This window comes from Oreochromis aureus, linkage group 3 (genome assembly GCF_013358895.1).
Source record: "Oreochromis aureus strain Israel breed Guangdong linkage group 3, ZZ_aureus, whole genome shotgun sequence".
Classification (NCBI taxonomy): Eukaryota; Metazoa; Chordata; class Actinopteri; order Cichliformes; family Cichlidae; genus Oreochromis; species Oreochromis aureus.
In genome coordinates this window covers 51,708,016-51,730,570 of record NC_052944.1, presented here as the reverse complement: position 1 = coordinate 51,730,570, position 22,555 = coordinate 51,708,016, and the positions used below count along the sequence as shown (strand labels likewise).

The 22,555-nt window shown below is 37.7% G+C and overlaps 1 protein-coding gene and 1 long non-coding RNA gene across 2 annotated transcripts; both read left to right on the top strand.

Moving 5' to 3' along the window:
- Positions 1-3,401: 3,401 nt before the first annotated feature.
- Positions 3,402-4,823, top strand: LOC120438146. Its single transcript, XR_005611700.1, has 4 exons — positions 3,402-3,434; positions 4,213-4,281; positions 4,396-4,464; positions 4,631-4,823. It is a non-coding gene; the product is annotated as an uncharacterized LOC120438146 (long non-coding RNA).
- A 3,594-nt stretch (positions 4,824-8,417) lies between these two features.
- Positions 8,418-22,227, top strand: LOC120433225 (low affinity immunoglobulin gamma Fc region receptor II-b-like). The gene is made up of 8 exons (XM_039599134.1): positions 8,418-8,460; positions 13,921-13,983; positions 14,060-14,104; positions 14,451-14,702; positions 14,948-15,208; positions 15,604-15,759; positions 17,409-17,462; positions 22,102-22,227. The coding sequence occupies exons 2-8, from the start codon at positions 13,950-13,952 to the stop codon at positions 22,155-22,157; spliced, it is 858 nt and encodes a 285-aa protein (XP_039455068.1). The 5' UTR covers positions 8,418-8,460; positions 13,921-13,949; the 3' UTR covers positions 22,158-22,227.
- The last annotated feature ends 328 nt before the right edge of the window (positions 22,228-22,555 follow it).

Sequence of the window (22,555 nt, the reverse complement as noted above, 5' to 3'; positions counted from 1 at the left end):
ATGTCGGACTGTGTATGATTATGTGTGTGACAAATAAAATTTGAGCTTGACTTTGAAAAAATAAACAAACATATTTTAGATCTATTTTAGTATTAGTATGTTTAGCAGTGTGTTACTCAGTGTGATAACATTGTTTGAGCACTTGCACAGTTAAAATGGTCTCCCATTTAGGAGCCCAGTTCGAGTAGAGTTCTTTTTTTCTCCTCTTGTCCCTGATGTGTGTATTTTTCAATGTTTTTCTTTCTGGCACGGCTACGCCCGCAGCCTGCCCATCTTATCTAGCTGACAAGCAGCACCTCAAACAGTAAAGCTATCCACATGAAGATGCAGCAGTGGAGAGAGTGACAGTGCAGTGGAGGGAGCCAGTGTGGTAACAGCATGGGGTGGCCATCTACTCTTCACAGTCACATGTAATCCACATCTGCTTACCACCAAGACCACAAGCACTATAACATCATTTGCTACATCAAATTCAACTCTAAAAGCAGAAATATGCTAAACAACAAACGTTGTAACCAGACACTATTCCTACAAATTATGTGAGAATATAGGGGACATTTTCAGAAGTAGGTTTCCTGACAGTGACATAGCAAAGCAATTTACTGGTGGGGACAGAAAAGTGGAATACCTCACTAAGTTTGGGATTACTCCTCATTCCTCATCCTCAGTGAAAGCTAAAGCCAAGAAAGAGTCTGCATATTGAGAAGAGGTAGTTTTACTGTTATTTTATCATTGCATCAGAATTTTGGCACACACATACTACAGATTTATAGCATCTAACAAAAACAGGCAAAATAATGCTCTAACTAATAATCAATATAACTACAGGCTTGGAGGTCCTAACAGTCAGGCATAAAGAACACATTTTGTGTAATTATAACAATATGTAATCTATGACCGGGTTACATTCACCCCCCAAGAATTACACAAAATCCTAAAGAGTACATTTAAAAAAAAAAGAAAATGTATAAATACACCCACAATAACAAATACAGTGGCCTCAAACAAATTCACATCACATATACAATGAATTAAATCAGCAACATAGCTTCCTCCAAGGAGGCTGAGAGACCTGAGACCCGCTCGGCACCTAGCAAGATCCCAGGACACACAGTATAGACAAAATGAGGTGCCGTTAACTCCACACAAAAACAGGCCATAATATCTATGGGTGTGACCATAAAGCAATCAGACCGCACAGACGGACAAAATACAAACAACTCTGTGACTATGTGCATCTTCCTGATTTTGCTGTAATATGACTGTCTACCTTTGGTTGTTGCAAAGTTGTCAGCTGTACATTCATGATGTGAATCTTACGAAGCAGCCATCAAGAGGATGGTACATTTTGGTCAAAAGCAACAACAATCATGTAGGCTGATTAAATGCTAAACTGAAACTAGAGAGTCAAAAGTGTGCTAAGAAATATCCCCCACACCATTGCACCACCACTGCCAACAGTAAGGCAGGATGCATCTGTCCTTCCAAGTTCATGCCAGATGTTTCCAGATTTATATTCTTCCAGTCATTTTGGTGAGCCTGTCCAAACTTTAATTAGCAGTTTCTGAAGTCAGACCAGAACGTCAGTGCAAAATTTAAGTTTGATCTTGAGCAAGTCACCTTGCTGAAGTGAGTGACAGCAGAGGGCAGAGTGGAACTACGTTTAAATGTTCACATTAAAAAAATAGGGTGAATTTCTGGACAATTTTTATCTCAGGTTTAATCATTTTATATCAGGTTAAATCGCCTATAAAAGCTGTTGTTCCCCACCAGCTCAAGTATCTTTGTTTTAAAGTGCTGTAGTTGTAATTTGATGAATAATGATCATATTCATTAAATTGTGGATCCATCAAGATGGACTGTTCATATTCATCAATAATGTTGAATGATGAACAGGATCAGGATCATATGGATCACATCTATTATTGTCATAGCAGTTATGTGTCTTAGAGATACTTCTTGGTACAATTTGAATCATCAAACTCAGAAAAATAAACAGGAACAGGAAGTACCAACCTACATTTTTTCTGTTGCATTTCAGTCTGATGCTCTCGCAGTCAGCAGCAAGACATCATGGAGATTACAACTCTCAGCATTCGACTTTGTAAGTATTGATTCCACCAATCAAGCATACAGTTGTCACATACGTTTGATGCACAGAATTTTATTTGTCTCTTCAGTTTTGGTCTTCATGGTCATACAAGCTGACTGCAGTAACTTTACTGGTGAGTTAGAAGAAATATATACAGTATATCTTTACCAATATGAACAGGAATGTTTAGATTGTAAACAATCCTGTATTAATTTTGAAAAATCTTATTTTCTTCTATTAAGACAAGATGTTTTATTTAATTGCCGTTTTTCTTCACATATTTGTCTCAGGTGCAGTTTTTCCTCACATTGTTCCAAACAGACTTCAGTTCTTTGAATATGAGTCTGTCTCTGTACATTGTGAGGTAGATAACAACATCACTGAATGGAGAGTGAAGTGGAAATCCCATAAAATAAAGAACGCTTCCAAAACATCAACATCACCCTGCATAATTTATCCCACCTTTGAAAGTCACAGTGGAGAATACTGGTGTGAAACTGAAGGTGGAATAAAAAGTGAGGCCTTGAACATCACTATTACTGGTATGTCGAGTAAATATATACATATATATATATATATATGTATATATATATATATATATATATATATATATATATATATATATATATATATATATATATATATATATATATGTACATATATATATTTGATAGATAGATAGATACAGTTTTGTTTTAAAGTGTTGGTTTATAATACAGGGCTGGACCATTTTGGTTGTTTCAACACTTTTCACAAAAAAAAGAAGTCAGATCTTTTTATTCATATCATATCATAGTCAGATGTAATAATTTAAAATAATAACGAAGTATGAAGTATTTTTTTTTATCACACTTCTCAGCTGGTTCTGTAATCTTGGAAACCCCGACCCACCCTGTGAAGGAAGGAAATGAGGTGATCCTTAATTGTAAAAACAAGGAAACTCAGTCACAACACATAACTGACTTCTACAAAGATGGCGTCTCTCTCGGGACCTGGAATCAAAGCAGCATGACCATCAAAAATGTCTCCAAGTCTGATGAAGGACTCTACAAGTGCAGCATTGATGGAGCTGGAGAATCACCAGAGAGCTGGTTAGCTGTTATAAAACAACATCATCAAGGTGATTTATATATTGTTTTTTAAATATATAACTATTTTGTGTCATTTGTCTTTTTTCTGTTCCACTTTAATATTTTCATGTTCTTTCCAGCACCTTACAATAAGACTGATCTTTCACATGAAGTCCCTAAAATATCACATGATGAATTCCCTAAATGTGCTTTATTGGTGGCTCTGTTGTTGGTGGTGGTAATAGTCCTGGTTCTACATAAGAAGCACAAAGGTACAGAAAAGTTGTCTCCCACAAACAGATTGTAAATTCATTTCATTTTGCTGTTACAGTAGCACAGGGGTGTCGAACTCCAGGTCTCGAGGGCCGGTGTCCTGCAGGGTTTAGATCTCACCCTGGGTCAACACACTGGAATCAAATGATTAGTTCATTACCAGGCCTCTGGAGAACTTAAAGACATGTTGAGGAGGTAATTTAGCCATTTGAATCAGCTGTGTTGGATCAAGGACACATCTAAAACCTGCAGGACACCAGCTCTCGAAGCTGGAACTCCCTACCCCTGTAGTAGCAGAGAAGCAAATCTTTTGACTCACTGTACTAGATCAGATTGTTTTCTTCAAATGTATTAGCTGTCAATTTTTACTATTATATATCATTACATAAATATTCACTCATCCTCTTTACTACACTTGACGCTAAAGTCATGTATTTCAAACATGCATTTAGAAATGATGAGACTTCAATATACAGTGGAACCCCGACTTACGAATACCCCATTTAACGAAAAATTCAAGTTACGAAGGCACTGAACGGCAATACTTTTGCCTGTGTTATGGCAAAATGCCCGCGTAACGAAAATTTTTGACTTACGAAAGACCCTCGGGAATGAATTAATTTTGTAAGTTGGGGTTCCACTGTAATAATCATTTACTATACTAACTATACTATTGATAACAATGATTAGCATTGTGTGCATAGCATGAATGTTAAGGTATTTTTTGTGCCAAATATGAGTCCTCCGCACATTTTTGTTTTCTTTTTTAAATTTCAGTGCGACAAGACACCACTGACCTACATCAAGTGAAATATGCTGTGGGCAGAAAAGAAAGGAAGCAGAAAAGTAAATATTTTATGTAGTCATTTATATTTTACAAGGGCTTTAAATGATTAAAACAGTATATAAATAATGTGTGAACATGAGGCATCAGATTTTATCTTTAGTTTTTTTTGTTAGTTGGAGACAATTCAGATCATCCAGATGATGTCCTGTATGTCACTATTAAAAATCCCTGGAAGAAAAAAGGTAAAACACACACATACACACATACACACACACATATATATATATATATATATATATATATATATATATATATATATATATATATATATATATTGTATGATCTAACATGCATCTAGAAAAAAAGTGTTTCTTGATAAATTAACAGGTACCTTTGTTTCCAACACAGAAACAAAATTGTCCAGAGCAGACATGAATCCATGCTGTCAAGAGGGAACTGTCATCTATTCTTCAGTCAAGTGAGCCTCATACATAGTGTAGTTGTTGGACTTCTATTAAACCATGGCATAACATCACGCCCTGAAATCACACAACGTTGCTTGGAGTAATTTACTAACAGCAAATGAGAAAATGAAAAACAGAAAAATAAAAGACAAAATGATGATTGTTATTGTTGTTTTAAGCTTTGAAGAAAAAAAAATAGCCTCAACACTTTCTCATAAAGATAACACTTGGCACATTAAGGGTTTTTAATGTATTTTTGAAATTGATATTATGTTCCTATGTACTTTTTAAGAATGAAAGCTTTTCTGTATCTCTTTCTTCAGTCACTGTAATGTTAAAAAGCAACAATAATAAGGGAAAAATTAACAAGAAAGAAAGATATTTCTGATTTTTGTTTTTGTCTTGTTTTGATAGCAGTAATTAAAGTGTAAGGTTTTATTGAATACTAAAATTACAGGGTGGTGCTTGGAGTGGACTGAAATGAACTGACAATTTATTCCTATTGAAGCCTCAAAGACCAAAATTTCAGTAAGAACAAAAAGTACAGAAACCATTTGGAGAACCAAAGATATTTTAGTTCCAGTAAATAGTGTTTTACTATCATTTCCTCAAGTTCAAACAATGTCTTCTTTCAAAAAAGATCTCTTATCAATGTATGTTTCAGTGTAAAGAGTAACTTATGTCTATTGTTACACATACATACAAACGTTATACCAGGGGTCGGCAACCTGCGGCTCTTTAGTCCTTGTACTGCGGCTCCGGTTGGTTTTGGAAAATAAATTAGAAGTATTTAGCTGAAGTGTATTGTATTTGTGTTTAGTTCTAAATTGGAAGATTATTGTGATATTGAAATATAAAAATAATGTTATATTTTATTATTTGTCATCGCTCAAAATAAGCGTCACACTCGTGAAAGCCGGTATACCCGCAGAAACGCCGTGCATTTATCGAGACTTTAAACCCCAGGTAGGCCAATTATAGATCTTCGGATCCACATTATGTCAGCAGCTGTTCTCCACCGTGAACTATGTTAAAAACAAACACCGCTCACGCCTCACAGATGACAGCTTACAGTCCTGCGTAAAGATGAAACTGACTTCGTACAGCCCCGAGTTGCAGACGCTGTGCGCAGAGGTTCAGGAGCAGAAGTCCCATTGTAAACATATCACAGCAGACCCGACGATGTTTGCATGAACACGCTTTTCAGCATCTCTATATTGACCACTTTTCACACATGGTTGCTGTACGCATACAGCCGGCTGTAGCTTTTCAGCTCACAGCCCGACAACACAACAGCAGAGAGAACACAGACGTTAAGACAGCGAGGCGTGATTGCGGGTGCCGGTCAGGTGCGTCCGCCTCCCCTGCAGCGGTGCTGCAGACCACGCCCCGCCGCACGCATTAACCAGGTAAAATACATATTTAGGCAGAATTTTGCAAATATCTATTTTTCATCTTTCAGCAGCATAGTGCTTTTTTTCCCAATAATTTTTTAAAAGTCAGGTCAAGGCTCCAAAAGGCCAAAGGCGATATAAGGGTGTCGGCTCACAACAGTTTTTGTTTGCTATGGATCATTTTAGTTCAGCTGGATGTCTTTCCTTTTGTTATATTTCTTTAAGAGTTCAAAATGTGTTAATTACATAAATAAAATGTAATTTTCTCTGTAGCACTTCATGGATTTCATAAGCAACAGACCTTAATTGTTCACACAAAGCATAAAGGTAAAAAACAATATATACAGTGTTATCTTCATTTTAGATGTCAAAAAGTATTTGCGGCTCCCAGTGTTTTCTTTTGCGTGGAAACCGGGTCCAAATGGCTCTTTGGGTCTTAAAGGTTGCTGACCCCTGCATTATACCTTTGATGCTTTTTTTTTTTAGCACAGTTGCAAAGTGTGTGAGCAAGTGGGGCATCTGTCCTAGACCTTCCCACCCACACACACCTCCTCTATATTGTTCTCCGTCTCAGTCATGTTAGTGTCAGTTAAACCACTTTGTCTTACCTGCTCAGCTTGTTAACACAGCTGAAGATGCTTTGCATATGACCACAGGTTCTGGCTTTTTTGAATACATTTACTGTGGTTAGCTACTAATATAACAGCGCATTGCTTTTATATGTTTCCATTGACATATTAAACCACTGGCATCTCTTTAGATACCATGCTGATTCGGCAGGGTGTTTGTCTGAAACACACTCAAATATATTTCAACCCACAGTAACTGACACATGAACTGACACTAGACTGTAAAATTATCTTATTATAGTTCTCTTAAGCATTTATTAACTATAGCACAACAAAGCACTAAACATGTCAGTTTTTTTATCAGACAGTACAGGGTGGGGGAATTACAAAGTGCACCCTTTGTTTATGAACTACCACAACCTTTGATTTAATACTTAATTTTATGAACTTCAAAGGTCAAAACGTCTTGATGCATGCTCACTCATCCAAGTGACGCTACGTCCAGATAAACAAAATCAACCTTTAGTGAACTTTAAGGGTCATCGTGGTTCCCTCTAATGAGCCACTGTGGGAAGTTATATATATGCTTCGTGCAGTCCACTTATGCATGGGCCTGACAAAACACTTAAACAATTAGGTAGGTGAGGTAGCCCAGAAAGACATCAAAGCATAAGTGTTTTTGATTTTAAGTGGTATTTACAGATGCAGAAACAAATCTAACAGCCATCATGTTACTCTAGAAATTTTGAATGGTGTTACAGGTGATTATCTTTGACAAGTGTGATATGAGACCAGGCTGTAGTCAACAATCATCAAAACAAATTAGCAGTGATCAGAGAAGTTTGGGAAAAGTGTGTGGAGTTCCAGCCACTCATCTATATCCCAAGTACAAACATCACAGTATATGCTGAGCAGGATAAATTATGTTTTTTTGTTTCTCCTTAAAACTGTCATATGGAGGTGACAGGTAAAAGAGGCTTAAAATGACTAATCAATTAAATTATAGACGTTCTTTTTCTACACAGGACTCATAAATCATAAACATCTGTGTGGGAGAGTGTCATGGTCTGTGTGTGGCAGGCAGGAACGGAGGACCCAAAATGCAGACTCCAGGAGGCAAACATGAACTCAAACTCAGCTTTAACACTGCATGGCAGAAAAACTAAGCTCAGAATACAAAAATAACTAAACAGGCAGGCTGACCGAACACACAGGAAGGAATGATGGCTTACGAAATGGGACGGTCTAGCCTCCATCGCGCTGCTCGGGTTAACTAGAAACCATGATACTAACCACTGGATACGTTTCATACAGCATAGTTTGACAAAAATGAGGGAGAAATTGTTTTTGGTACAACTGTTTGTTTTTATATGAGCTTTGTTTGATTTGCAAAGTATCTGAGGCTGAGACCATGGGACTGTAAAAACATGATTGTTGGGCTTCATTTCCAGTGATGGGAATAACAGCGTTACAAGTAACGGCGTTACTTTTTTCAGTAACGAGTAATCTAATTACTATTCTATCGTTACAACGCCGTTACCGTTACTAACAAGAAAAAAACGGTGTGGTCACGTTACTATTTTTCAACAAACAGACGGTTGAAGGTGTCTTCAGCTTACTGCATCTTATATCAGTTGCACGGAAGTAGCTGTAAGTAATCTGGACGCTACAGCTTTAAGCAGCCGTGCGCTCCCGCGGGTGGCAATCACTTTCTGGCAAATGATCACTTTTTGGCACAACACCTGGAGCTAAGGGGGCAAAGCGATCACATGAGTGCTGCTGTTTGACTGAGGAAGAATAAAGTAGTCGTGGTAAGTCAATGACATGACCACATCAAGATGACAAAGTAACAAGGTGATATATACCAGTTTTTAAATTGTGTTGATAGGCCACATAAAACCAGAGTCATGATAAACAATATATACGCGGCGTTTTTTCCTCAATAGTTTCGTCACGTTTACTGTCTAAGGACAGCGCAGCAAGCACTCTCTGCTTATGAGCAAAAAAACAAAAAACAGTCCGTTCGTTTTGGTGGAAAAATGCACCATGTCGACCAATCAAATAATGATATGGCAACATGACATTTGGTTGTGTAAGTAGAGGGGGAAGTTTTAGGAGTGATGGCAAGAGAGAGAGAGAGAGAGAGAGAGAGAGAGAGAATTCTGTTCAAAATGTCATGATCATGGCAGTCCGTCCTCCCACCCCACCACCTCCCCCTTCTCTCTGTCTGTTTGCTCAGGTTTAGTTTGAGCAAACAGATTAAACCGTTGATCCTGCTATAGAAGGTTCAACAGTTTAATCTGTAGAAGACTATCATCTCATCTTAGCTTGCATTTGTTTTTATGTGGAAATGAGGAAGTAGCGCCATGTTACAGCCGGAGCATCACATTATGTGCAAAGAGAAAATATATAAAAGCATGTGATGGGTGAAGAACACATCACATTCTTGGACAGTCTCGGTCGTTGTGTCCTTGGGCAAGTCACTTCACCCGTTGCCTACTGGTGGCGGTCAGAGGGCCCGGTGGCGCCAGTGTCCGGCAGCCTCGCCTCTGTCAGTGCGCACCAGGGTGGCTGTGGCTACACTGTAGCTTGCCATCACCAGTGTGTGAATGTGTATGTGAATGGGTGGATGACTGAATATGTAAAGTGCTTTGGGGTCCTTAGGGACTAGTAAAACGCTATACAAATACAGGCCATTTACCATTAACACATCTGTAGTTTTGATTTGGTGCTATAGAAATAGAATAGAATAGAACTGAATTTCCAAACCGAGCTGGTTAGGACAGGCTTCACTGTCCCACCAGGAGAGCTGCAGGAGGTGGCTGGAGAGAGGGAGGTGTGGGGATGTCTGCTTAGACTCTCTGTGTCTGGAGGAGAGTGAGTCCACGGTGAAGATACTGACAGCTGCTGATGAATGATTAGTGAAAACTGAAATGCTGACAGGAAGTCGTCTTCACTCTGTAAGATAATTCTTCTACAGCTGATTTCTAAGTGATAACTGATCGCTAATCTCTGTCTGTCTCACTTCCTACAAGCAGCTAAATCAGTCGCTCTTTTCAGCAGAGACATGGATCCATTATTAACTTTTAGATTTGCTTGTTTGTATTCATGGCTCCTATAATGTTTGTGTTGGACTCTTTTTTATTCTTTGATTTATTTATCAAACATACTTTCCATGATTTGTGATTTATTTGCTGCTGCAGTTATAGAACTGATACCTGTATTTGTGGAGGAAAAGCCAGTGAAAGTTACAAAGAAGAACTGGGGGAATGAAACTAAGATGAAACTGCAGACAACAGTGCAGTTTAAGGTGCGTAAAAATGTCAAAATTAAGGTTTTTTAGTGATTATCAGGCTAAAAGGTATAGTTTTACCATACAATATTACAGATAAATCCCAAAAATCAAATGGTTCTCTGTGAACAATGTTTGGCAACAGTTTGGAGGATGAATGAGCTTTTAACAGGAAGAGACGACCAACTGAACCAGGCTCAGGGAGGGACTGCTATCTGCTGTGATTGGCTGGAGCGTGTGAGGATAAAAAAAGAAAAGAGCATAACAGAGAACAAAAAACAGAACAAAACATACAAAAGCGAAAAGAGAGGAGTGGAGCACTCAGTGCATCATGGGAAGTCCACTGCAGCCTAAACCAAATAGATGGTCCAAGGTTACCTGATCGAGCCCCACCTACCTGCAGGTTCATACAATTTAAAATCAGCACAGCGCACCCAGCGCTGCTCCCGACAGGGAAAACTAATTCTGCAGGGGAGACCTACCTTGGCACTTGTGCAGGTGAAGCCAAAGGGAAGATATGCTTCACCATATTTTCTAGTCTTTGGCTTGCAGTGAAGTTGGTTTGGAAACATATTTGGCGATGCTTCATCTCCTGCTTTGCGTTTGTGTGGGAGCCCCGTCAAAAACCTGTCCATCATGCTAGCAGTGTCCATGCAGTTATTTTTTTCTTTTTCTTTTTTTTTTTTGCAATGGCCCACACTTTGGGAACCTCTGGATTAGATAGACCCTGGGGCAGAGCCAGGACATGATGAAGAGATTATGTCTCCCGACTGGTTTGGAAAGGCTTCACTGTCCCACCAGGAGAGCTGCAGGAGGTGGCTGGAGAGAGGGAGGTGTGGGGATGTCTACAGGAAACATTTTAAAAACCTTCTCAGTGGCATCAGTGAATTTCCTTCACTCTTAAAATGCAGATGACATGTGAGTAACTTATGAAAACAAAGGGCAGAACAGGAGTACATTTGATAAAATCCTGTCACGGGGACCCCAGTGAATAAAAAAGAGGAGTTTCACAGAAATCAGTATCACAAGATAAAACCATTAAATTAAGTCCCTGCCAACATGTGCCAAGAACATAAGTTATGCTGTGAATTTTCATCACATTCATTACACTTAATTTATAAATCCATTCAACCCACTCTCCTCTTTCTGCAAACTACCATTTTATTCCACACACGCACACACAAGTAAACTATTACATGATCAGCTGACTTCTTCCATTGTTCTGAAAAACTTGTCATAAGTCCTACAGCCACTACAGGGACTTATTGTGTGTCTTTTGTTGATAAGGGGAACTGGCTCAAAGGACTGATGCTGATATTTTTCTTAGAAACAAAGTCTCCACATTTAATGTGGGTTAAGACCAGATTATCTGCACTTTCACATTTCAACAAATCAATATAAATCCCTCACATGCTGCATGTCTTGTCAATGGGTTGATAGATATCATCTGACTAGCGCACAAATACAGACTATTAGTGCCTGTATGTGCTTGTCCGACTACATCTTTTGGCCACATTAATGACTTTATACATTAATTTCTTGCGAATAATATAATTATGCATCTCGGTCAAAAACTGAGATCTACTGGGATTTTACCACACAATCATCCATGTAGATTACAGAGAATATTCCAAAAGAGGAAATTCCAGTCAGAGGCAGTTCTGTGGTTGAAAATGGAAATTATTTATGTCAGAGGTCAAAAGAGAGAAGCCAGACTGCTTCAAAATAATGGGAACTCAACAACTTGTTGCAAGAAAAGTACAGCAACAAAAGACATGCTGAAAAACTTTAGATTTCCCATGATGCACCATGGCAGCATAACTAAGAGAGAATCCAGGGTAATCTGATCCAGACATAACTGTAAGCTTTATCAAAACGTTTTTAGCCTAATCTTAAATGTAGAGAGGGTGTCTGTCATTCAAATCCAAACTAGGAGCTGGTTCCCTATAAGAGGGGCCTGAAAGCTGAAGGCTCGGCCTCCCAGTATGAATTGAAAATATAAACAGTTTGTGAAAACGACATTCAAAGAAAAGCTGCAGTGAATGGCATGATTTAATTGCAGTGGTCGGTGAGGATGTTTTTTCAGGTTCATGTTATATTTCACTTGCTGTTCCCTGTGAAAAACGTTTATTGATTACTGAAGAAAAGATGACTGATTGTTTTAGTTCTCTGCAAAAATGTGAAGGGGATCTTCCCTCCAATCCAGTAGATGTCTGTTTAAATATTGTAGGATTCAATTCAATTCAATTCAATTTTATTTATATAGCGCCAAATCACAACAAAAGTCGCCTCAAGGCGCTTTATATTGGATGTTGTTCTTATTATTGGTAGGGAAGATACACATTTTTTTTCTTACAACGAGTGACTTTTTTTTAACATAACAAAACTTGCAACCAGATATTTTTTTGCCAATCACCAATTGGCATCTCTAAAGTTCTGATTATGCACCTTTTGGACTGTTTGATTTGTGAGAAGACATCATGACACCTTTACAATTTTCTAACAGCTGAGTGGACCAAAACAGAAGTACAAGATGTGTGTGTAGCTTAAGAAAAGCAGATGTGGTCTGTCTGGTAAGTCACGTAATGACTGTCGATTTAAGAGTAAGCAGCTTATTTAAGTCTAACAGTGAAACCTCTGCCTATCATCTTTGGTGTGTCTATGCAGGACACTATGATTAGGAAGGGGCACATTTTTATTTCCAGAAACACAAATGGGGTCACATATTGTTTACACACATTTTGGAATGAAGGATGCTATAACATTGGAATCTATATATCTATCTAGTGGCTTCAGATCCAGTGAGCAACTGCAGATAATGAGTGTAATAAGTGTTTGCTGTTGTCCTTTTAATCAACTTATTAATATGTGTTTCTTGTTTTTTTGCAGCCATATGTGAGCACACCTTCTGTTTGATCTACAGGAAGTCACCTTGACCATATCTGCATGGCTAAATACACTAATTTGCTTCCATGAGATTAGATGTTTAGATATTTGTTTTAAAGATATGCTGAACAGGTGCACCTTATGAAATGGCAGTTTAAAGCTATGATAACTATAATACAATATAATAAAATGAATGCCACAGAAAAACATAAGAACAGTCTGAGTATTCTGAGGACCTCACAAAGAAATCTGTACAAACTTGAACAAAAACACTGTATTTATAAACATGTGAAAAAGAATTTGGAAAAGTCCTTGAGCTTAATCATATTTTTATAACTGTAAAACTGCTGAATTTTCATGTCAATCAAAAGTAGTTTTTTGGGGGTTTTTTTCTTTTATGTAAACCTTTATAAGATTAAGGTTACATGTATAATGTTACATGAACAAGTCAGGTGACCTCTTCATACTTCAAACCCAGTAAAATTTAGGACCAGGTGTCCCAGTAAAATCTTTTTTACGTCTACTTTTGTGATGCTTACTGTTTGATACCTCAGTTCTATAAATCTTAACTTGACCTTGGTGCTCAATGATGTGTCAGTAAAAACTTTCATCTCAGCCACAGAGTATCATCATCCTCTTGTGCTGTACTTTATCAGGTTCAAAGTTCATTTGGTCAGAAAAATGAGCAATAATATATTTTTTATCTTCTGAGAAGTGTAAAATTGCTCAGCGACAGCAGAGTGCAGAGTGGAACTGCATGTAAATATTCACATGAAAAAGTAGGGTGAATTTCTGGACAGTTTTATCTCAGGTTTAATGATTTTATATCAGGTTGAATCTTCTATGAAAGCTGTTGTTTCCCACCAGCCCAAGTAGCCCAAGTGCAATTTGATGAATAAATAAATACTTTTTCTTCCCCCAAACAGTTGCTGCTGCGAATAGCTTGAGTCAGGATCACATATTTTACATTATTATTGTCATAGCAGTTATGTGTCTTAGAGATACTTCTTGGTACAATTTGAATCATCAAACTCAGAAAAAAAAAAAACAGGAACAGGAAGTACCAACCTACATTTTTTCTGTTGCATTTCAGTCTGATGCTCTCGCAGTCAGCAGCAAGACATGATGGAGATTACAACTCTCAGCATTCGACTTTGTAAGTATTGATTCCACCAATCAAGCATACAGTTGTCACATATGTTTGATGCACAGAATTTCATTTGTCTCTTCAGTTTTGGTCTTCATGGTCATACAAGCTGACTGCAGTAACTTTGCTGGTGAGTTAGAAGAAATATTTACAGTATATCATTACTAATATGAACAGGAATGTTTAGATTGCTAACAATCCTGTAATACTGAGAATAATTTTTAATGACAAAACGTTGTAAAGTGAATTTAAAACAAGCTTCCTTCAAAAGCGTTTGAAGCTTTGAAACTATTAATTATTTGCATTTATTTTGACAGATCCAGATCCTGCCAGTATAAATCTTCACTGGTTGACAGTCTAGCAAATTTAGCGCTTTTTCGTTTTGTAATAGTTATGAATTCTGAAAAAATTTATTGTCTTCTCTTAAGGCGAGATAATTTATTTAATTGCCTTCTGTCTCCACATATTTGTCTCAGGTGCAGTTTTTCCTCGAATTGTTCCAAACAGACTTCAGTTCTTTGAAAATGAGTCTGTGTCTGTACATTGTGAGGTAGATAACAACATCACTGAATGGAGCGTGAAGTGGAAATCCCATAAAATAAAGAACGCTTCCTACACATCAACATCACCCTGCAAAATTTATCCCACCTTTGAAAGTCACAGTGGAGAATACTGGTGTGAAACTGAAGATGGAATAAAAAGTGAGGCCCTGAACATCACTATTACTGGTATGTCGAGTAAGTCATAAATCTATCTATCTATATATATATACATATAAAGTTTAGTTTTAAAGTGTTACCTTGTATGACTGGACTCAGTCATAGTAAGCATAGTTTATAATACAGGGCTGGACCATTTTGGTTGTTTCAACACTTTTCACAAAAAAAGAAGTCAGATTTTTTATTATCATAGTCAGATGTAATAATTTAAAATAATAACGAAGTATGAAGTATTTTTTTATCACACATCTCAGCTGGTTCTGTAATCTTGGAAACCCCGACCCACCCTGTGAAGGAGGGAAATGAGGTGAACCTTAATTGTAAAAACAAGGAAACTCAGTCAGAACAGATAAATGACTTCTACAAAGATGGTGTTTCTCTCGGGACCTGGAATCAAAGCAGCATGACCATCAAAAATGTCTCCAAGTCTGATGAAGGACTCTACAAGCGCAGCATTGATGGAGCTGGAGAATCACCAGAGAGCTGGTTAGCTGTTCTAAAACAACATCATCAAGGTGATTTAAATATTGTTTTTTAACCTCCTAGGACCTGGCGTCCACATATGTGGACATCACATTTTGGGTTATTTAGACCAAAATACTCAATTTTGCTCTACAAGCGCTTGATATCCACATATGAGGACATTATACTGCTACTGTTCTATTAAAATTTTAAACAAATATCCTCATATTTGACTCTTATTTTTCTTAAAAACAAAAATAAGGTAAAAAAAAAAAATCTGGTAATTCTTTGTTTTTACATTCATCGGGCTCCAATGTGACCAAATATCAAAGAGAAATTAAAAATGCATGCTGTGGAAGAGTTCGGGTCTTAGGAGGTTAAATATATCCCTATTTTGTGTCATTTGTCTTTTTTCTGTTCCACTTTAATATTTTTGTGTTCTTTCCAGCACCTTACAATGAGACTGATCTTTCACTTGAAGTCCCTAAAATTCCACATGATAAACTCCCTAAAAACCACATTCTGCTTTGGATTGTCATCTGTGCTTTATTGGTGGCTCTGTTGGTGGTGGTAATAGTCCTGGTTCTACATAAGAAGCACAAAGGTACAGAAAAGTTGTCTCCCACAAACCAATTGTAAATTCATTTCATTTTGCTGTTACAGTAGCACAGGGGTGTCGAACTCCAGGCCTCGAGGGCCGGTGTCCTGCAGGGTTTAGATCTCACCCTGGTTCAACACACTGGAATCAAATGATTAGTTCATTAGCAGGCCTCTGGAGAACTTCACATATTAAAAAAGTTAAAAGCACAGATCTAAAGAAGGGTACAGAAAAAAAAATTTCTCCAGACATGAGACATCCTTGTTGATAATCTGCACCAGCTTGCTCTAGACCAAAGACTAGGGAAAAGGTTTGTCTTCCAACAGGACAATGACTCTAAGTACAGAGCCAAGACAATATAGCAGTGGCTTTAGGACCACTCTGTGAATGTCCTTTTGTGGCCTGGCCAGAGGCCCAGACTTGAACATGATTGAACATTTCTGGAGAGATCTAAAAATGACTGTGCACATGATGCTCCCCATCCAACCTGACAGAGCTTAAGAGGTTCTACAAAGATGAATATGAGAAGTGAGGGAAGGTAGTCAGAACTGAGGGGATCTCACTACCAGAAGGAAACACTGCAGACACTGAGGACAGCTGCAAGTACCTGGGGATCCTCTGGGCAAATGGGAATGACGCAGAGGCTGCCAGGAAACCCGCAACCACCAAATAACTGCAGAGGCTCGGCCAGTCCAGAGGAGTCAGCTGAATGGGAAGAACAAGATCTGGACTATCAACACCTATGCCCTGCCAGTGATCAGGTACCCTGCTGGGATAATAAGCTGGCCAAAGGAGGAGATAGAAGCCACTGAAAAAGACAAGGAAGCCCCTGACCATGCATGGAGGGTTTTACCCCAAATCCAGCACCCTGAGGCTGTACGCTAAGCAAAAGGTGCAGTGACCCTGAAGTTGGGTGAGTAGCTCCAGCAGATCCCAGGAACAACATTGGAGATCTCTGTCCAGAAGAGCACAGCCCTAGGAACAGCTAAGATACTGCGCAGGACTCTCAAGCTCCCAGGCCTCTGGTAGAGAACCCCAGCTTGGGGGATAGACTGCCCACAGGGGAAATTTTTCATATATATATTATATATATTTCCCCTCTCGCCCCTTGGAAAGCTCGGTCATTCTCCACAGAAGCAGTATAATGTCCTCGTAAGTGGATATCAGGCCCTTGTAGAGCAAAATTGAGTATTTTGGTCTAAATAACCCAAAATGTGATGTCCACATATGCGGACGCCAGGTCCTAGGAGGTTAAAATACAAAATATGAGTAACTGTATTCAGTTACAGTTACAGTTTAAAAAGGTGGTATTCAGAATACAGTTACTTTGTTGAAATACAGGGATTACACGGTGGTATTTTCCTGTTGGTGTGTGAATGTGTGTGTGAATGGGTGAATGACTGAATGTGTAAAGCGCTTTGGGGTCCTTAGGGACTAGAAAAGTGCTATACAAACACAAGCCATTTACCATTTCATATGTTAGGCTATGCGCTCTCTATTTTTTCGTAATTCCACTCCAACACAGAACTGAAAGTGTCCAGGGAACACATCGAGACTGTAATCTATTCTCCAGTGAATTGAGGCTCATGCATCCGTCCGCTACATTTTCCCTGCTCTCTTTCTTACTGATGGATTTTTTTTCTTTGGTTTTTCAGTATCAGCCTGTTTTTCATCAGTAGAAGGTTCACACTCATGTGAAGACAACACAGGTGAGAAACTGCATCCTTGTTCAGTGGACACAAAATAAACAAAAAAATATAAATAAAATAAAGTCTGGATGCTCAGTCTTAGGCCACAATCATATAAAAACTTAAATTACCCATAGAGTCATTCTCTGTAACATCAGACAAATTGCGAAGTTCCCAATGAGTTGATTTCCTTCCACAGTAACTTTAACAGTGCATCCTGAAAATATTCACAGTGCTTCTCTTGTGCCACATTTTGTCACGTTACCTATGGGCAGAAATCTGTGCCATCAGAAACTGAATTTGAATAAGTTAAATTTGAATTTGAATTGCTCAGATTGAATCTGAATTATAACTTGAATAAATGCTTTTGAAACTGAATTTGAATTAGTCTAATTTGAAACTGAATTTATGGTTTGAAAATGATCATCACTAAATTGAAATTGAATTTTATATATTGAAAATGAATTCATTTGCTTTGAAACTGCATTTTATCCTTTAAAAAATTCAGCTCTCCAATAATTTCAGTTTCACTCTCACCATTCAGTTTCAGTTCTACAATTCAATTTCAGTTCCAAAATTCAGTTTTTTGGGACTTACATCCGGTTCCGGTTCAAGAGTAAACGAGCGCAGATTAATAGAACTACGTTTTACTAGCGGACTGAAAGTGTTACTGACGGGAATCCACAGCATCTTGAGCTGAATTAGGACTTCAGAAGTCATTCGTCATGTTGAATGACCAGCGGATAAACTCTCAGGTTGGTAATAAATGTATTACATGTATAAGAACAAGCGTCATGTTAACAATTGATAGCCGTACAGTAACTTTTATGCTTATTGTAGCTGTTAGCTAAAAACGCTAATTTAGCCTAGTTTGCCCTGGATTTAGCTTTGACAAACAAATATGATCGACTGTTTCTAGTAGAATTCCAAAGTTGTCATCTTGTACCCTGTCAGAGCCCTGTATGCTTGCAGAGACCCCTGCAGTAGGGAAACATGCAAAACGGTGTCCAAACCTTTGTATTTGAGCTTTATTTATGTCTTATACAGCATCCCAACTCTTTAGCTAACTTAATAACTTTAGCTAAAGTGAATAGTTAGTCTAATTCATTAGTGCAGCATTACTGGATCACCTCTGTTTGAAGTGATATGATATGTGACTATCACTGTGTTTAACTATCATAATAATTCTTAGGGTACTGAGTGCATGCTTAATTAGTTGGGTTTTTTTTTTAAACATACTGCTCCATTGCTATGTTTGACAGGCTGAAGTTGTCGGGTCACCTCCTAAATCGACCGTCTTTTACAGGTGTTTTGTGCCAGAAATGGAGTGTCCACTGAAGACTGAAGATACTGAATCTCTACGCCTTGCCATTGATCCCTCCTGTGCCTTCATCTAGACAAGAGACATTAACTTAACCACTCTCACATGCTCTGTACCTACATCACCTTCCCTGACAGTCGTAGCTTGGCTCATCTGAGGGTGAAATTATAAGAATGTGTTATTTTGCAAAGTGCTCTCTAGGGTTCCTAAATAAAATATGGCATTGAGGTCATTTCTTTTGAATTAATCCCTTCTTCTGAAATATAAGAACCTCTCCTGGTTTTAATGGCACTTTCTGTTCCTTACTTCATGTTCCACTCCCAACCCCAAATAGATGCTGACACAGTAACATGGAAGAGGGAAAGAAGCTGGAAAGGACTACTACAAATAAACCTAATGCCTAACAATGAAAAATGTAAAATAAGAACAATAATAATAATAAAGATAAAAGATGAAGTAACAAGTTTTTAGTTTTTTGTTTATTCCAAATGATCATCCAGATGTCTGTGACATGTGATGACAAACACCATAATGGAAGGCCTTTGTCATCACATGCTTAAACTCATATTTTTGCATATGCTGAACAGGCAGGCAGACATGCTGTAACTGTGGGGTAGAAAACTGCATGAACACCATACAGCAGGGGTCTCAAACTCCAGTCCTCGAGGGCCGCTGTCCTGCAACTTTTCCATGTGTCCCTGTTGCAACACATCTAGTAGGTCATTAGCAAGAGTATAGAACTTGAATGCATGCTGAGTTGGCAATTTAGCCATTTGATTCATGTTACAGCAGCTCATGAGTGAATGAACATGGTGCAATAAAAGTATATGTTTCCAAATACATATATTTACTTAAATTTACTTGAGTAGGTAGGGTTAGGGGTTGCCACCTCAGCATGCAGTCAAGTTCTATACTCTTGCTAATGACCTACTAATTGTATTCAGGTGTGTTGCACCAGGGACACATGGAAAGGTTGCATGACACCGGCCCTCAAGGACTGGAGTTTGAGACCCCTGTCATACGGAATATGACAGGTGTGGTTGAACTGCATGAAGACTGAAGTTTCTCTTCTGGCAGGACAGGAATGTAGCCTTGTCCTGTGAGCCACCGTAAGGATGTACTTAGAGTAGAACTGGAGTGTCACCGGCCTCAGGCTCTTCACCTTTTCAAAGACAAAGCAGTCATTTAGATAAAATATTAGATATTGTTTACCTGAGGATCTGACACAGACTGATTCATGTTCTACACAGTTCTGACAAGTTCATAGAAATTTCTGTTCAATTAGAACCAAGTATTTGAGGTGATGATTGTAATTTTTATACAATTGTTGTAATTTGTATTTTAACAATATTTTGATTGATGTTTTGTTCCCTTCACAATATTATACTTTAATATATAATATTGTAAAGGAAAAAAAAAAACATCAATCAAAAAATTGTTCTCTTTTTTATTCAGGCTACTTACATTTATTTTTGGGCTACCAAAAACTGAAGAGTGCCTGCCCGAAGGGCTACCAGAGATTTTGAAATTTTGCGAGCCCCGACTTAGAGTAAAACTGGACTGTCACCGGCCTCAGGCTCTTCACCTTTTCCTTTTCAAAGACAAAGCAGTCATTTAGATAAAATATTAGATATTGTTTACCTGTAAATGCACAAAGAGAATTTAGAAATGTAATTATTGTCAAGAGTGAAAAAGCACTGATAGTGTAATCTACAGCTGTGGCCAAACGTTTAGAGAATGAGAAGTGTTGTTTATTTACAAAGTTTGCTGTTTCAGTGATAGTTGTATATCATATCATATCACTTCAAACAGAGGTGATCCAGTAACGCTGCACTAATGAATAAGACTAACTATTCACTTTAGCTAAAGTTATTAAATTAGCTAAAGAGTTGGGATGCTGTGTAAGACATAAATAAAGCTCAAATACAAAGGTTTGGACACTGTTTTGCATGTTTCCCTACTGTAGGGGTCTCTGTAAGCATACAGGGCTCTGACAGGGTACAAGATGACAACTTTGGAATTCTACTAGAAACAGTCGATCATATTTGTTTGTCAAAGCTAAATCCAGGGCAAACTAGGCTAAATTAGCGTTTTTAGCTAACAGCTACAATAAGCATAAAAGTTACTGTACGGCTATCAATTGTTAACATGACGCTTGTTCTTATACATGTAATACATTTATTACCAACCTGAGAGTTTATCCGCTGGTCATTCGACATGACGAATGACTTCTGAAGTCTTAATTCAGCTCAAGATGCTGTGGATTCCCGTCAGTAACACTTTCAGTCCGCTAGCAAAACGTAGTTCTATTAATCTGCGCTCGTTTACTCTTGAACCGGAACCGGATGTAAGTTCCAAAAAACTGAATTTTGGAACTGAAATTGAATTGTAGAACTGAAACTGAATGGTGAGAGTGAAACTGAAATTATTGGAGAGCTGAATTTTTAAAGGATAAAATGCAGTTTCAAAGCAAATGAATTCATTTTCAATATATAAAATTCAATTTCAATTTAGTGATGATCATTTTCAAACCATAAATTCAATTTCAAATTAGATTAATTCAAATTCAGTTTTCAAAAGCATTTATTCAAGTTACAATTCAGATTCAATCTGAGCAATTCAAATTCAAATTTAACTTATTCAAATTCAGTTTCTGATGGCACAGATTTCTGCCCATACGTTACACCCTTATTTCAAAATTGATTAAATTAATTTTCACCTCGAAATTCTACACCCAACACTCCATAATGACAATGTTAATTAACCACCCCCCCCAAAAAAATAAAATAAAAAAAATTAACAGGTTACGTCTGTTTGTAGACCTCAAAGACAGAGTTGTATATAAGCACAGATCAAGCGTACAGAAAAAAAAAAATCTACAGAAACGTCCTTGTTGATCACTTCTAGACCAAAGTTATTGTCTGACATTCAAGCTCCTGATAAAGATGCCTTATATAACCATCATATTTTAACCATGATATATACTGTGTCCATGAAATGCATGTTACATTTTCATAACGCCCCCCCCCCCCCCTTTTTTTTATTTTTAAACATTTCAGTCTTGCAAGAGGAGTACACTCAAGTGTCATATACCATTGTACAGAAAGGTAAACTCTATGAGTGAATATTTTGTGAGGGTTTTAAAAATTAAAGTACATAAATGAAAGCATGTGAGAAAACTCTTTGAAAGTTTTGTATTATGTTGTTAGATGAAGACAATTGAGTTGTTATTGCGAGCAACCACAACTACTGCTCTGTGTGTGTATATATACTCTATAAATACAAACATTTATGGAGAAAAAATAGATTTTTAATTTGATACATTTGTTTCCAACACAGAACTGAAAGTGTCCAGACAACGCATCGAAACTGTGATATATTCTTCAGTGAATTGAGGCTCATCCTATCCTGCTTATCCATTATAGGGTCACAGGGGATGGAGCCTATTCTCGTGTCATAGGTCAGGAGGTGGGGTACACCTGGACAGGTCACCAGTCTGTCGCAGAGTTAACATATAGAGTCAGAAAACCATTCACACTCACATTCACACCTGTGGGGAATTTAGAAGCATCAATGAACCTAACCCTACTAACTGACTGACTGACTGACTGAGGCTCATACATTTTTTATTTGCAGGACTTTCCTTTGCTGGACTATTAAACATTAACAGTTATTATCCTGTAAATATACCTTTCTTCTTTTTTGTTTTTGTTTTCTTTTATTTTTTTCCTGTAAAATGGCACATTTACATTCTTTTGTATGTATTTTAAATTCATATTGTCTGCTTTTGTAC

Bases quoted from the DNA above. Each gene is read 5' to 3' on its own strand.
- LOC120433225 (XM_039599134.1), top strand. From the start codon at position 13,950: ATGATGGAGATTACAACTCTCAGCATTCGACTTT. The intron at 13,984-14,059 runs GTAAGTATTGAT...TTGTCTCTTCAG, and splicing joins AACTCTCAGCATTCGACTTT to TTTTGGTCTTCATGGTCATA. The intron at 14,105-14,450 runs GTGAGTTAGAAG...TATTTGTCTCAG, and splicing joins TGACTGCAGTAACTTTGCTG to GTGCAGTTTTTCCTCGAATT.